Source organism: Astatotilapia calliptera, chromosome 8, assembly GCF_964374335.1.
Source record: "Astatotilapia calliptera chromosome 8, fAstCal68.1, whole genome shotgun sequence".
Lineage (NCBI taxonomy): Eukaryota > Metazoa > Chordata > Actinopteri > Cichliformes > Cichlidae > Astatotilapia > Astatotilapia calliptera.
In genome coordinates, this window is record NC_137429.1 from 2,845,865 (window position 1) to 2,862,603 (window position 16,739).

The 16,739-nt window shown below is 41.2% G+C and overlaps 2 protein-coding genes across 9 annotated transcripts in view; both read left to right on the top strand.

Moving 5' to 3' along the window:
* Positions 1 to 1,907: 1,907 nt before the first annotated feature.
* On the top strand, positions 1,908 to 8,671 carry chmp6b (charged multivesicular body protein 6b). Its single transcript, XM_026177899.2, has 8 exons — positions 1,908 to 2,301; positions 2,771 to 2,880; positions 3,620 to 3,707; positions 3,788 to 3,874; positions 3,960 to 4,025; positions 4,217 to 4,297; positions 4,421 to 4,493; positions 6,734 to 8,671. The coding sequence occupies exons 1-8, from the start codon at positions 2,239 to 2,241 to the stop codon at positions 6,781 to 6,783; spliced, it is 618 nt and encodes a 205-aa protein (XP_026033684.1). The 5' UTR covers positions 1,908 to 2,238; the 3' UTR covers positions 6,784 to 8,671.
* Positions 8,672 to 9,130: 459 nt separating this feature from the next.
* Positions 9,131 to 16,739, top strand: part of baiap2b (BAR/IMD domain containing adaptor protein 2b) — a 78,565-nt gene continuing 70,956 nt past the window's right edge. For all 8 annotated transcript variants that reach the window (XM_026177868.2, XM_026177876.2, XM_080304978.1 and 5 more), the window contains exons 1-2: positions 9,131 to 11,069; positions 14,502 to 14,937. In XM_026177868.2, coding sequence (XP_026033653.1) covers positions 14,863 to 14,937 — 75 coding nt within the window. In that variant the 5' untranslated portion in view covers positions 9,131 to 11,069; positions 14,502 to 14,862. The remainder of the gene's footprint in view (positions 11,070 to 14,501; positions 14,938 to 16,739) is intronic.

Sequence of the window (16,739 nt, forward strand, 5' to 3'; positions counted from 1 at the left end):
CGAGACGTACTGACACTTCCGGTGGGTACGTTCAAAATACAAGTTAAAGTATTAACCAGCATTAAGATTTTAACTTTGTAAAAGAAAATAACTTACTTAGGGGAGTGTCATTTTTTGTGTGTATGAAAAAATTTGCTGATATACAAAATAATGTTACAACACATCATTCTTATCTTGTAAAACAAAACCAAATGTTATGTTTTCTCTAGAGAGGGAAACAGAGATTGATTAAATATTTGGTTTTATATTTACAATCTGTTTTTATTTCTATAAACAAAAGAAACACAACTAGGACAAAATTTTCTCATGTACAGTATCAACCGTTTCTTCCTCATTTCCTTTTTTCTTCCACCCATTTATGTCTCTCTGCTTCATAGACGAGAGACTCCTCAAATTCTTCCAGGCCATCTCCTTGGCCATGCCTTTATCTCTGTATAGAGAGTACACTTTTGAAGGGCAGTAGATGTATTTCCCTGCCACTTCAGGGAAGCCCATATGAATGTGTGGGCTATTTGGTCCCTGTTCCAGGTCCATGTCACAGAATCTGCAGAGGCGGCCTGTTTGTTGGGATTCTGGCCTTTTCCTCTTTTTCTCCACCCTCTTCTTGGTAGCATCCAGTTCCCTCTGTCTGAACAAAGGGGTATTTTAGGGTTATCATTCCCTTAGCAGTTTAACTTTGATGCACCTTCTTTGAACAATAGAAATACTATAGTGGATGGAGGCTCCAACTGTCTCATATTGGGACTCGGGCTAACTACAGGCAAGGTTACTCTTTGTCTGCCTTTTTCCCTCAGGCTGCTGCTGCTTTTCTAAGATGCCTTCCATAATCTTCCCTATTGAGTCTTGTGTGAGAGATGTAGACAGGGATGGAGGAGGTGGGTTAAAGACACCTGGCTCCATGGAAGACTACAGGAACATTAGTTGTGTCACTCCCTTCTGTTGAAGAGTGCCACAGTTGCTGAATCTACAGAAGTTGTTTCTGGGCTTGTGTTCAAAGAAGAACTGATGTTTAGAGGTTTACCTAAGTGCTTCACATAACAGGATATGTACAGTTTCCTTTTTTGCCCTCAGTTTAACTTTGTTGTCCTCATCCATTTCATCATTTTTGCTAGCATTAGCCCCAGCGCTAGCCAAAATGTCTCCCTCGTCATTAACTTCACTTTCTACAGTGTCCATCTCAGCCATAGATTGAACTCGTTTCTTGTTTTTTGTCTTGCCGTGTTTGTCGTTCACCATAGCCCCATCCTAGTTAGTCATTTTCTGCTGTTTATCTTGGTAGTATTTCAAGTATTCAGGGGCTTTGACAAAAAAAGACCCGGGAACAGTAGTTCAGTGGTTGTGTCTTGTTCCTTTTTTTTTCAGTGTATTACTCCCGAACCCTGATTTGATCCATATTTTCTGCACTCTGTACCCATACTTTCACACCTAGTTTTTTTAAAAAGTAAATGTGGCCACTTTTAAATAGCTCGTGACTGAATGTTTGGACTTAGAATAAATCAGGAAGATGTTAGAGTGAAAACGTAATTATAAAAATGTGAGTTTGAATTATTAATAATTAATGTGAGTGTAACAGTGGGTGCAGAGAACTGTGCTAGAAAAATTTGTTTGAGAACGGTAAAATCATCTAGAATTAATTTGCTTTTTTCATTTTCATTGGGAAATTTTTTAAATTATGAAGATTAAATTAAATTCAAACTTTTGTAAAAGAACAAAAAAACAAAACACACAAATCTAACACACTCCAAATACTCAATCTGTGGAAGTTAAATTAATTAACATGCAAATTTCCAATCCTTTATCACAGGTTACTCTGACTGTTTGTATTGTCACTCTACTTTGAAAGTCCAGACCGGAAGTTTTGTACGTTCACACTGTAGTTTCTGTGTCTGACCACTGGAGGGCAGTGGAAACTGGTGGATCTCTTTATTTTAAACTGTGTTTACGATTACTCGGCTCTACCCTCGAAACAGCTGTGATTTTAAAGTATTTTCATGTTAAATAACGGCAGGTCTGTCATAAGTTTGCTCTAAATGGGCGCTTTAACCAAATGTCATACCAGAAGTGTCTGTCCCTGCCGGGACACCGTCCTTCCTGGTGTGGGTGTGGACACAGATGACTACACAAATAATGGAGGAGAATCTTCACAAGTCTGTCTCTTGAATTTAGCTTTACATTTAAGTAGTTTGCCCTCCTTTTTTGCTTTTTGGTTGAGACTTTTAGCTGGCATGCTGTGCCAGGATGGGAAATCTTTTTGGAAAAAAGAAACAAACCCGAGTGACAGAACAAGACAAAGCGATTTTGGTAAGTGTCACACAGCTAGCTCAAGTGTTAGCCTGGAATTCTGTGCTGTAAAACAGAGCGAGCTCTTGTGTGCTAATTTAACAACTTCGGTTATCGAGTAGCCCTCAGCAATATTTTATAAAGCAAAACATCTAAATGTTATTATTATTCAGGGTCTACTCTTCTGTCTTAACGTACTTAACCGCTTAATCCTCTTCGATTCGTTCTTTAAAGTGTCCTTTAAGCAAACACTGTAAGTCATTCAAATTCTAACACTGTAGTGTACTTATTTTTCTATGCCGGTATTACCGGAGGACCTTAACGTAAGCGCAGCCAGTAATAATCAGATTATAGCTGCTGTAGTTTGTGCAGACTGCTACAATTTCTAAACCTGGATCAACAAGGAGTTGGTATGGCTGAATTAGTTTGAAGCGTATCTGAGTGCAGTGCAGGTGTTTGGTTCGTTCATGTCTCTATTTCCTCATTTCAGCAACTCAAACAGCAAAGAGATAAGCTCAGGCAGTATCAAAAGAAGATCAATGTGCAGCTGGAGAAGGAGAGGCTTCTGGCCAAACAGCTGCTGAAGGATGGCAAAAAAGAGTGAGTACAGTATAATCAATGAAACCATAGTAATGATTGAAAGGAGAGTAAAGGCATATATGTTCTCAGCACGAAATATATCAATACTGCTCAATAGGGAGCGTAATACTCAGGACAGAAAGGACAGCTTCCCTGCAACTGTTCTTGCAGCTGACTTCCCAGAGTTCATTAATATAAAATTAAAATTAAGAAAAATAAAGTTTTGAAATCTGCAGTTCTGAAATGTTGTTCTAATTGATGTCTCTAAAGCTTATTTCAGGCAGAATCCTTAAAAAATAATAAATAGCGAAAAACACAAATCAAGCTGACGTCTTCAGTTGTTTTGCTTGTTTGAGCAGCTGTGAAGAATCCAAAATATTTCCTTTCACTGTCACCAAATTCAGTTTAACAGAGGGCTGAACTGGATGAAAATCACCTTCTCTCCAAACTTCTTTATCAACCTTCCTTTTGTTTTCTCTGGGTTATCTACTGCAGCTGACTGTGAGCACATGTACAGTGTTGGTGCATGTGCTCAGGGTGCTTGGACAGAGAATCAGAAACTAAACGTAAATCCAAAGCCAGTTAATAGTGGCAAGAAAGCAAATGGGATGGGAGATGGGAAAGAAGAGAGGTTTTTTTTACTGTTGCAAAAAGAATTTGGGAAGACGAGACATTTTGTGCAGCGCTTTTTTTTTGATTGTCAATCATCTCTTACATTTCTCCCTCCTTACTACAAGCTTTAACGTGTTTATTTGAACAGGAAAGCTCTTCTCTTACTGAAGAAGAAACGCTATCAAGATCAACTCTTGGACAAGACAGAGAACCAGATAAGCAACCTGGAGCGCATGGTGAGCGATCGGCGAACTGCACTGACACTCAGCAGCGTTTAGGTGGCGCTCACAGCTCCTCCCTGTGCTCCTCGTTTCAGGTTCAAGACCTGGAATTCGCCCAGATCGAAAGGAAAGTCATCGATGGATTGAAAGTTGGAAATGAATGCCTGAAGAAAATGCATGAGGTAGGTGATGACATGTGGCCTGCAGATGCTTTTAAAATTCATCACCTGTTATTCATGAGCTGTTATCAACTCTTTTTCGCTGCAGGTGATGTCTATTGAAGAAGTAGAACGGATTATGGATGAAACTCAAGATGCCATTGAGTACCAAAGGGTAGGTCCTTTCAGCTGGTAATCGGGTTCATTTATTATTTTAGCCTCTTTTACTTCATTCTGCAAGTAGATGTGGAGAGAGTGAAAATTTAAAAGGATTTCTCAAATCTCTGTAGATTAAATTTCACAGATGTAAAATTGGTTCGTATCCACAGTCATTTCACTTTTTAAAAACTTGTCGTCTCTCTGCAGCAAATTGACGACATGCTGGCCGGCTCCTTATCTCAGGAGGATGAAGATGCTGTGCTGGCTGAACTGGAGGCAATAACTCAGGTTAGTTTAATCAGCTTTAAAAGAAAGAAAAAGAAAAGATTAGATCGCACTTTTAGCAAGCAGCACCCTGCTCTTCATTTTGATTCTGAGTTCTGACCTGTCGGATTTTGAACTTTCTCTCAGGGAGATGTCGAGCTTCCTGAGGTCCCTTCAGACAAACTGCCAGACGTTCCAGAGGCCGCGGAGGAGCAACCAGGTTTGTTGTCTCATGTTTTTCCTATCCCAGGTTCACACTGCTGCACAGTCCTGTTCAAAAAGCAAGACTGACTAAAGTTCCAACCAGAAGTCTTTCATTATCCATTGATAACTCTGTTGTCACACCTCCTCAGGTTAAGAGTCTTGGTTTTATCCTTGACAGCACTCTTTCCTTCACAGTACATATTAATAATATCACTCAGTCTTCTTCTTTTTTTTTAATCTTCATATTAACCGCCTTCATCCTTCGCTCACTCCAAACAGTACCGTCATACTTGTCAATGCACTTGTCATATTTCGTTTAGATTACTGTAATTCTCTTCTCTGTGGTCTATCTCAGAAATCTCTCCACAAACTGCACTTAGTTCAAAATATAGCTGCTCATATTATATCCAGAATTAGATCCACTGAACATGTAACAGCTGTTCTTAAACAGCTCCATTGGGTTCCCATTCACCTCCCTGTAAATTTGAAGATCCCACTTCTTACTTTATAACCTCGCTCCTCCATATTTATCTGATCCTCTCCATACGTTTTATTTTGTTGTACTAATGTAAGGTGACCTTTAAAGGCACCTGTTAATAAATATGTTATTATTATTATTATTACTAATGACTTTTAGAATATGTGCATGACACTTCATAGAAAAAATCCAACAGCCATCCTCCCATCGTGTTTCATATCGCAGAGGCTGTGCTGAAACCTCAATAATATCTTCTTTCCACGACTGTAAACACTTCACCACCAGAAAGTAATTTTAGAGGAGTCAATAAATAGAATGCTTTTATTAAAAGGCTGTGCTGAGTCACCGTGGGCCCCGGTGACCTTATCACTCTGTTTAAAACTAAAACATGCAGTGTGATGAAGCTTAAATCTCGCTGCTGTCTCACGTCTTTAAAAAGGTCTTTAACGAGGTGTCTTCTTGTCACGTTGGCGCTTTATTAGATGCTTAAATGCAAAGCTCAGAAGAGAGAGGTCCTCAGAAAGCGAGGTTATTACATCTATTAACATCACGTTTTTATTCAAATAAATGGCAAAAACCTGCCCTGCAGCTGTTTGCAGCCACTACTTGCAGATTTTTGTGTCGATCATTGTTCTTTCGCTGCTGAATCAAAACGTCTGGAAAGATTCCCGTCTCATTGCCATCTTTGTGATCTTTGACTCTCAATTAATGGTGAGGAATGGTAGAGGCACACCTGATAGGAAGTAAAAGGCTGTCAATTGTTGAAGCTTAATCACTCTGGGGACCGTTAAATTGTGTGTGTAACATGCATATAAGCGTGAAAATGCTACATTGGATTTACTAAAAATGACCTACATACATGCACTTTCTATACACATAAAAGGTAAAAGTACTCTTTATTTGAAGTAAATGTTTTAATCAATCCGAGTATATATGTGAAGAGTCTTGGTAGCCTTGGTAGTTCATAGGCAGAGTTTCTTCAAGATTACATACTCTATGGTCACTGTAGCATGATTAGTACTCAGTAGATACTTTATACATGTATAATCTGTATTAGGCCTGGGCAGTGACACCCAACATCTGGTCGCTACAGAGAAGTTTGTAATTCCTTAAATGGTTGACAAGAGGCCATAAGGGGTTTTTGGGGGCAGCACCGTGTGCTTCTTTGCATCCAGTTTCACTCTACCGACGGCAAATGTCCAGCAAATCCTCGTCAACCATTCAAAAAATACAAATTTTTCCTTAGCAACCACTTGTTGCCATATGTTCGCTGACCCGTCTCTAGGCCCCTGTGGCTGAAACCTCAGTTTTGTTTCTGCATTGTTGGATCTGTGAGTTTTCTGCACTTGATCTGTGATCTCACAGCAGGTCCAGGTTGTGTGTTTTATGTTATTGGACAAGATGAAGGTGATGTTGTGTCTGCTGTCAGGTCAGGCTTCAAGAAAAATGAACTTGGGTTTTATTTTTGCATAAAAATGAGTTCACTGCAGTGAGATCAAATAAAACAATACAGAATAAAACAATTTTGGTAAGTAAAGTTCAATAAAGTAAACTAGTCTCAGCAGAGGAAAAAGCTTGGAGCATAAAATAATACATTGGTTAACCAAACTTGAAAAACTTCAGGAAGATAACTGGTGTACATGGTATGCAAACAATAGCAAGCACTGAAGCATACTAAAATGCTGTAAAATACTGTAACATTACCTATAAAGATTTAGCATGTCACGACTCTACGGCCCCTCATCCTGCTTCTTTCTCTGTCAATCTCTTTGTTTCAGAGCGGGAGCGTCCCAAGAAGAAACCGCAGCGAGAGGCGCTCGCTTTGTAGGAGCACGACTGAGGATCTTCAGCCGACAGCAGCTGGTTGCTCAAAGACCCAAAGACAGCAGCCAGTCTCAGATAACCGGGCCTCCTCCACCCCATCCAGCGGCTGTTTCTCCTCATGGGCTGCAGGTTCACACGTGAAGCGAGTCAGGACCGGTTCACCGCAGTCACAAATGCTGATTGAACCATGAAGACCTGTGAGATCAGATTATCGTGCCTAACCTTTGTTTGATTAGTTCTCTGTGTTTACCATCAGTCATTTGACATACAGTGACCTAAAGCCATGTGTGTATGTCATTTTAATTCCTCCCTCAAAATATCTTCGCCTGATGGGTAATGTTTTTAAAGAGCCAGTTCACCCAAATTACAGAAACACACATTTAGCTCTGTGCATCCAGGTCTGTGCTGCCATGCTTTCTCAGATTGTGGTGATTTTTTTTTTTTTTTAGTTTTTAGTTTTTTTGCTTTACAGCTGCAGTAAGTCCAGCTGAGATTAAATTGCTTTTTTCCTGCTGTAGAATACATATATCTGTTCTGTCGTTTGTCCTGTGAGGGAGGGGTAAAAATGCAGAAGAGACATTATGATGGTGCTGTGCTCTGGCGATCTGATCCACCTTCCTGTCATCTTGTTTGCCCTCTGTGTGCTCACCAGTAACTGATACCTGTACAGCAAGTTGGAGTAAATGGAGTTAGCCCTATCTACCCTTATTGTAGACTTTGTGACCTAAACACATAGAACAAAATGATGGAGGAGTTAATTTCCAACTTTCACCATGAACAGAGCCTCCTTCACATATGGCGATAAATTGTTCACCCTAACATTTGCCTGGCTCTTTACTTTCTTTGATATATGTCGTTCTACTAATGCACTCAGCCTGTTTTTATCTGTGTAAAATCTCCCACTCAGCCTCCCTGCAACAAACGCGCACATCTGGTGAAACAAAAACTTGAGGAGCGCAAAACAAGCATCTCCGCAAACATAGTAACATAGATGATGGATCGGTGATCGGTGAATGTAATAACAGAGAAACAAGCCTGGGAACCATCATTGGTCTCTGACAAGTTCACATAGAGACATTTTTCTTCCATGTATTAACTTATTTGTGATTGCAAAAAGGGATGATTAGATCTCATTTCTGCTAGTTTTTAAAAATCTTTGCTTATAAAACATTTGCATTTAGCAACAGGATGGAGGGGTACGTTGTTTTTCTTGTGATTTGAGTGAACTGATCCTTTAAAGCAGGTATAACAGAAACATAACATTTTCTCTGTAAAGTCTTTGGTGTCTTTCTCTTACCGTAAAGGCCTTCTCTTCATCTGGCTTTGCTTTCTGAGTTACTCAACCCACCCTAAAGTACCCCCCAAAAAACAAAACAAAAAAAACTATTTGCATCAGATTCGCAGAATATTCTCTCAGTCTGACCCCTTTTCAAGCAGCTTAACTAATCTAATTCCTTGCTCCCCTTGTGGATTAGTTCAGTGTCATTGGAGAAAGGGCTAATCATATCGTCTGTGGGCTTACCTCTGACGCCCAGACAACAGCTGGTAATCTCTTCAAGGTAATAACTTGACAGAACCTGGGGCTTTACCCATCAAGTATGATCAAAACTAATTATTTCAGTGTTTGCGTATGATGCTTTAGATTTTCTTACATATTCATGTTAAAGTGGTGCAAGAAGGGTGGCCTAGATCCAGAAGGCTTAAAGCTTGTGCATCTTTGAAGATCCAGCTAACTAATCTGTAAATCAGTTAATCTCACAGACAGAAACACTGATGACTAATACTGACAGTCTGCGATTCGCCAGTCCTGCTGCAAACTACTTGTCTTAAAATGGCCTCAGATATTGTACCTCTATATATTCTTTTTACAATAAAAGTGTTTTTTTATTGCCGTTCGTTATCTCACTGCCTGTAAATCACTGTTCCGATTGTTATTCAGTGAGTGAACACAAGGTGGCAGCAGATTACTCAGTTTTGAAGCTGCTGGTCTCGTTTTCTCTCTCCTCACTTCACAACTGACCAAGGCAGGTGGTCTCTATGTGTTGGAATAAATGGGAGTCCTTCTCTCCACTATCTCCAAATGCTTCTTATAAGGGATTCTTTCATCACTGAGCTTCTGTCTCTAATTTTGTAGGGTCCTTACATAAGGACCTTGAGATGACTGTTTTGAACTGGTGCTGTGTAAATAAAACTGAATTAGGTACACAGTTTACTGTGGGGCTTCCCTCTCATATCCAGATGAAAGTTATCTTGTAGCTAAAATGTAATATTTTGGGCCGCCTTATTTTTCTAAATCTATACCAATCAGGCATAGCATTGTGTTGGTCCCCCATTTGCTCCCCAAACAGCCCTAACCTGTCAAGGCATGGACTTAACTAGATGCCTGAAGGTGTGCTGGGGTCCAGCACATCCCAGAGATGCCCAATTGGATTAAGATCTGGGAAATACGGAGGTCAAGTCAACACTTCAAACTTGTTGTGCTCCTCAAACCATTCCTGAACCAGTTTTTGTGGCAGGGTGGATTATCATGCTGAAAGGGGCCATCAGGGAATGCTGTTCCTCTGAAAGAAGGTACATGGTTTCCAACCATGCTTAGGTAGAAGCTACATGTCAAAGTAGCATCTCAAGGTTTCCCAGCAGAACATTGCTCAAAAGAATCACATTGCCTCCACCGACTTGTCTTCTTTCCATGGTGACGTGCTGGTACCAGGTTTTCCCCAGGTGAGCAATATCCATGCACCCAGCCATCCACGTGATGTGGAAGAAAATGGAATTCACCAGACGAGGCCACCTTCCTGCACTGGTCTGTGGTCCAGTTCATGCTTGCGTGCACATGGTTAGTGCTTTTAACAGTGGACAGGGGTCAGCACAGGCAGCCGGACTGGTCTGCAGCTCTGCATCCACATACACAGCAAACTGTGATTCACTCTGTACTATGACACCTTTCTGTCAGAACCAGCATGAAGTTTTTCAGGAATTTCAGTAGATCCATCTGTTGGATTGGACCACATGGGCCAGCCTTCATTCCCCGTGTGCCTTCTGTTCCTTCCTTGGACCACTGTTGATAGAGGAACACTCTACTGGAGATGCCCTGACCCTGAGGACAAAATGTTAACTTGCTCCTTTATATAACCCCTCCCTCCATGAATATCCATCAGTGAACATGATAGGTATTCACTTCACCTGTCAGCGGTCATCATTTTACGTCTGATCGGTGTATGTTTAACCTATTTCCCACATCACACAAGGGGAAATGGGTCAGATGATGGCATACAAAGAAATTTGTTTCCTGCTTTGGTGTGGAGGAGCTTGAATGTCCTGCACAGATCACTTTAACGATTAAATGACAGTAATGCTTTTGTGTCCATCTGGAATGAAAAAGGCTCTGCTGACAGTGAAAAATTGAGGGTTGTAATCCAATCATTTGCTTACCCACATTGTTTTAGCCTTATGTCAATTTATTTAATTTAAATGTGAAGATATTGAAAACTTTAATAGCACAGTGTGGTGCTAATGGGGGTACAGAGGTGTGGTGCTTTACCGAATTCTATAAAATTGCATGATTTATCTTTAAAGTAACGATTGGCATTTCATCAGTGCTATAAAAGAAGGGGAGACTGTTGACGAGCCCTCACCATCCTCTTTAATTTCATCAGAGTAGGAGGCACAAGTTTAATGATCTGTGTTATTATAAATCTCAATGATTGGTCTGTTTTATGCTTTGCAACCTGATTTGTCATATTTTTGAATCAATATTAAAGATTAAAGGCCTTTAAAGTCTTAATATTAAAAAAACAAACAAAAAAACACACATAATGAATCTGTTACCCCCCCATTCTGTGGCTTCTAGCATGTATGACTAGCATGTATGAAAAGTACAGGCCCACCATGACCTTGCTCTGCTATTGTTCTGAAGGTGATCGAAGCTCATTCAGCTAAGGACAAAGCATCAGATAGATAGGGAGACATTAAATGTTCCCATCTCTAACCTTGAACCATTCTCTCCGACAAAGCCGATGTATTGACGAGTCTGAAATAGCCCGAATTGCTTTTGTTCACTTCACACTGTTTTTTTTTTTTTGTTTTTTTTTTTTGAATGGACTGAATCCACTCTGACTGTGCACTACAAGCCTTTTCGGAGGTGTGTGGGAGTGGGCGGCGCACAGACTGAATGTCAGAGCGCCGCGCTTGCTGATGAATCACAGACGTGGATCTAAAGCTGAGAGAAAAAGCCTGAGAGGACGATGATGAGTAGGCTTCACATGAAACGCTGCTGAATAAATGCTTCAGGTATGTAGGTGTGTATGTGTAACCTGCCCACCCGGAGTCTTGCCTACCTGATTACACCCCCACTGTACTGAATATACACACATGCAGAACTTTACTGAAGTGAAATGTCATTTTCAACAAGTTTATTTAAAGGCCCCAGTCCTAAAGGACAATTTTAAGTACTTTGTTTCCAAATTCTGACAAGTCACTTAATTTTTACACTGTTTCCTGTGTTCCCCTTTCAGTTGCCCGTTCACTTCCTATCATCTCTCCATTTTTGGCTGTCTAATAAAAGGATGAAAAGCCCCAGATTTATGAATAAAATGTCTCTAAATCACTAATTAGCTCACTAAAATGTTTTAAATGCTTAAAATGGACAAAAATACATTGGAAAGACATTACTTCTGGGCTGGTGCCTTCAGGTATGCTGATTGAAGCCACGTGGATACAGCTTCATATAATAGACCATGGATATACCACTCTGAGTGTCATCACAGTCCAATCTTAGCTTTTTTGAAACCAGAGGTCATGAAAATGTGTTAAATCTGACATAAATATGTAAACTGACACTACATCCTCATGCAGTAACAGGTCATCTGTTATAAAGTGAGCCCACCCTAATTTGTTCCCTGTTTTATTTACCTGTTTGACACTGACAGAGATCATAGCTGACATATAAAGATCATGCTGTGTAAAAAAAAACCCATAAATTTGTCTGGAAAATCGTCAGCCTGTAAATTCATGAGATCACAGACCAAAGGAGCCAACGACTGTTTACTTCCATACAATCAGGCCTCCCATTTGCAACCAGATGTGTTGCTCCACGCTGGTTTTTATCAAGACTGCATGGTTAAATGGCCTTCATTTTCAGATCCAGAATCTGCATTGATCTCATAAGACAGCTCATAAGCGGTTTCATATGTTATATATTTAGAATAATACCAATCTTATCCTGCCAAAAACGTCACATCTCATAGATGTTTATTTTGTGGTTTGAACCCCAGCCTCAAGTAGAACCCAGTTTAAACCAAAAGAAAATTTAAAAAGTATGTGTAAAGGAACAACCTTCAGCAAACCAATGTACTAACTGAGACTATTTTTAGGGGCTATATGCTCATTTTGGATTAAATGCCAGAAATTTGTATCAGGGGCATCAAAAGACTGGATAAGTTTAATGGTTAAATGCTTTGTGTTGTTGTTGTTGTCATTTTATTAGTTTCAGGTCATCATTTTTGCCACTTCACGCCTGAGTTCAGTCTTAAGCCTCCAGCTTTGTTTATTTCTCAAACTACCCATAATTAATAATCAATGTCTTAATTAATTTGTGTACAATTATACTTCAGAATAGGTTGGATGTCAGCAAACATAATGGCAGCTCACATTCAATTACGGAAACTAATTGTGGGGATTGAATATTCACAGAGGACTAAATCAATAGCCTCGCTGACAGTGGGAAGGCTGCTGTTTGCTCCAGTGAAGACCAAACATGCCTGATTGATTTCCACTAACTGTCTGCAGTTTGGTTTCCTCGGGACTCGCTCTAATCGGATGTGATGAACAAAACAAAATAAGTCTGTTCTGGTAGAGATCCACGGTGCCACTTTATTATCTGGTCTACAAGCTGCTCTTAAATATCTGCTCTATCTCACTAAACGAGAGAAAAAAAAGTGTTGCAGAAAAGAAAAAGGCATGACTGTCCTCTTTCGCACTTATCTTCTGTTATCTTCTGCTTCTGTCTCTTTTCTTTAAATACATCCCCATTCAGCAGCTCTCAGATCGTGATGTGTGGGATTTCCCGGCCCACAATCCAGGGCTTACAAATCCAAGTAAATGTGGCTCCATCCCACTCATACCAACCAGAGCCCACTCACCCAACCGCCACACAAATATAGAGCAGGCACACATATGGGGCCACGGTAAAATCTTTCTCTGTTGTGGGTTTATTAAAACTTACATTTTCACAAAACAAACACACAAAAAAACCCTTTCCATTATCTTACAGCCCCTTTTATGTAGAGGGAAGACTGAGCCGGAGGGTCTAAATGACCGAAATAATAAACACAGACTGAATAAATCACTATAAGAATAGGGATACTGGAAAATGTAATATTTGTACCGACTAAATGGATGAAGATTGTTGCAGTTTCTGTATGGAGCTGCTCAGTCAGGTCTTGTGAATGGTTGTAGCAGAGGAGGCGTGGGGTGGCTGACACAGCAGAGCAGGTGTGGCTTCTTTAAAAGCCGTGCTGCATTTCTAGACTCAGTGCAAAGCATCATAACACAAGAGCACACTGCCTGGTGGTTTCAGTCATGATGACTTACAATATTAATAATAATAACACAAATTATTGGCTAGAGGGCGAAGGAATCAGGTTTTATTACAATTATCATGAAAAAAAGATGCCTGATTACTGATAACTGAAACAAAAAAAATCACCCGACTTCAAGTCTTTAATGTCAAACAAGCTGTCTATACTCCCAAAAAGAAAAAAAGGTGATTCCTATAAAGTCTGTCAAACAGTACAAACCAGCCTTTACATTTTAAATGAGATTAGTGCTTTTTAGTAGGAGGAACTCAGCAGTGAAACCACCTGTCAGATTACCAACAGGGAAAAGCAGCTTCTAAAGCCATGAAAGAAAGCGTGTCAAAGTGTCTGTGCTAATTTAATTAAAAACTGCATTTTACTGCTAAATCTATCCATACATCCATCTATTCACCTCCACTTATCTAATTCAGGTTTGTGGGGGGCTGGAGACTTATCCCAGCTATCATAGAATAAGGTGTGGAGTACAGCTTGGACAAGCTGCCGCACTGTCAGGGGCTCTGCTGTATCCAGCTAAATCAGAATATAAGGACCAACTGATTGATGTCATGATGACGATTTTAGGGTGGGTTCTTTCAGGGATGTTTACGTGATTTTTTTTATGTGGGGCCCATCCATTTTCTTTGTGTATCCAGTTCGTGGTTGAAGCTGGGCCAGAGCCCATCCCAGCTGTCATAGGACAAGAGGCAGGATACAGCCCAGACAGGCTGCCAATATATGGCAGGATTAACACAGAGAGACAGGAAACCGTTCACCCTCACACATTCACACCTACACCCAAGTCCCCAGTTAACCTAATGCACGTCTTTGGAAGGATGAAGCTGGACTACCAGAGAGGAACCAACCCAGATTTGGGGGACACTGATTAACTGTATTTAGGAGGACCACACCTTTTCTCCATACCTCCTCTGCCGTTTTGGGGTAGCACAGGTTTGGGGGTCCAAGCAAATTTTACGGAGGCCAGTGCCACCCCTGGACTCCATTTTGGCTCCGTCCTTGCTTTGTTCTCTTTTAGATCCACATGCCAAAATCCAGTTTTGAGATTTTTTAACAGAGCGTATTTCTTATTTTTAAATTAAATTAATGTCTGCTTATTGTTAGGCTAACATCCGTTTTATCCTTCCCCCAGGCTTCAATGTGATACGCTGGAGAATGATGGCTCCTGCCGCTTCATCCTTATGTACTGTTGTAATTTAGGTCGCAAGTTACTCTATTTCCCACCGCCCTTGAAAGCAGCACCGCCCCTCTCAGAGTGAGTCCGCCTCTGCGCTCCAACCGAGAGGCACCGACTGACTGACTGGCTGCGTGGGGAGCCGGTGTGGGCGCAGCGGAGGACTTTCCTATAAAAGCAGGGATCCCACGACCAGACGCGCTCTTCTCTCTCAGTGAACGGCAGACAGGAGCCGCTCTTTCCCGCGAACAGCTGTTTCATTCCCCTTGTTACAGTTCGGAAAACCCTCCCAGCCTCATCCGAAAGGAAATCTTAGTCTATGGTTCTGACTGACACGCCTACAAGGATGTCCCGGACCGACGAGGTGCACCGTATAACGGAGAATGTCTACAAGGTAAGCCGGGCTCTTTGGTAGTTTGTTTCGGATCCGCCGACCGTGCGTCCTTCTGCCGCTCGGAGACACCTGCTGCACCGGTGAACCGCGGCGTTTAGAGGACGCGCTCAGAGGAGAGACAGCGGATAACTTTGTCTCAGCTGACCTGCACTGTGTCTTACCACTGTAGTAATAGAAGTGCCGGTTTATATATGCTGTGAAGGAATTTACTGATAAAGGAAATGCGTCCTGAACAGCTCAAGTTTATTCATCGTTTTCCTACAGCTGATGCTCTGAGTTTGAACTGTTGGAGACGGATTTTAGTCTCAAAATTCTTACAGGTGAATAATTTGTCCTGTTTTAGCCTATAACGTGTTATAAGTGATAATAAATCAGAGTCAGACCAGTCAAATCAGCAAAGTCACATTACAGCGATTAATAATGTTAGGAGTAACAAATTCCAGGTAGATAATCAATGACTCGAGGTGTAATTGATTTAAATTGCTTGGCACGGAGTATTTGATTTGCCTTAGGGTTGAGGGAAAGGGTTGAACTGTGCCCAATGCTACAATGCTACATTTGCAATAATGATGAGGGAGCCAGTTATGTAAATGCTGCAAACTGACAGTTTGCCCTGGGGTGATTTATTTCAACACTATGCAGAGCAGAAGCTGTCAGCCTCAGTGGTAAATCCTGCTGTGAGCAGGTGAACTTGACATTATCTGCCTCAGTGAGACTGATCATTAATTTATGGAGTCTGCGCATCCTAAAAGGGGTCCCCGTTGGTCCCAGCAGTCTTCACATTTGGGCTTTTTTTCTTAAGGTGTCTGTGCTGTTGATAGTTGGATCACTTCAGAGAGAAAGGACAGAGTCATTATCAGCATGGTGGTATTTGTAAAAGTCAACTGTAATTTTGCACTCTGGATGCCCCAAATTGGCATTCAATTTGGGATCTGAAATGCTGGTTGGAAAAGTCATGCTCAAGGTTTTGCTCTGCAGAAAAGAAAACAAACTGCTTCTCGGTGTCAGAGGTTTCTTAAATATCTCAGCATGCGCTGAGCAGACCACCCTGCACTTGTTGAAAGATGAGAGGCAAAACGTGGCAAATGATTATGTCCTCCATTTTTATTTCCACAACAAAGCCCCTTTTCAGCAGTGTCTGTGGTGGAGGTGGAGAAGTGTTACTCTTGACTTTCACTGCACTCAGGGCAGCTTTCCAGGCGAGGTAGATTTCAGCAATGGAAGTACGACAAGGGCTTTCCTTTTATGTGAGGAGACTTGTCACCGTTCCATACGCCTCCGCAAAAATGCTCAGAGAGAAGAGTCGGAGTGCCTAAAAGCTTCTTCGTGCAGGACACGACTTGGTGGATGCAGGAGGAGAAGGGCATGTGTGCTTACTGAGCCAAAGGTGTACTTGAAGGGGGGTTTGGTTCAGCGAGAGTTCATGGTTCCTTGTGTGACAGAGGCGGGATGGTGTAACATGACATTACCATTTAGGCTGCCAAGGAAATGATAGGAATTTTTTCAGACTGGGGCTGACTTCAGCCAACACACAGATACACAAACCCTCAAAAGACTCTAACAAGGGATCAGAGGGGCACAAGCAGGAGGCTAGCTGCCTTATGTTGCGACCTGTGGGTGGGTTCTATAGCCTGAGCTGGATAGAAAACTGCAGAGAGGAGGAGGAGGAGGAGGTGGAAGATGATGAAGGAGGATAGGTAAAAAAAATGGTGGTTGCGTGATGGAGAAGTGGGCAGTCTTGTGATAGGTTTATTAGTCAGTTGATGACAAATTATCTTACTATAAATACTATAAATACAATA

What these genes read in the sequence shown, in the direction of transcription:
- chmp6b (XM_026177899.2), top strand. Translation starts at nt 2,239, where the DNA reads ATGGGAAATCTTTTTGGAAAAAAGAAACAAACCCGAGTGACAGAACAA. An exon ending in CTGAAGGATGGCAAAAAAGA is followed by an intron (nt 2,881 to 3,619) that starts GTGAGTACAGTA and finishes TTATTTGAACAG; the next exon opens with GAAAGCTCTTCTCTTACTGA. An exon ending in GCCTGAAGAAAATGCATGAG is followed by an intron (nt 3,875 to 3,959) that starts GTAGGTGATGAC and finishes TTTTCGCTGCAG; the next exon opens with GTGATGTCTATTGAAGAAGT.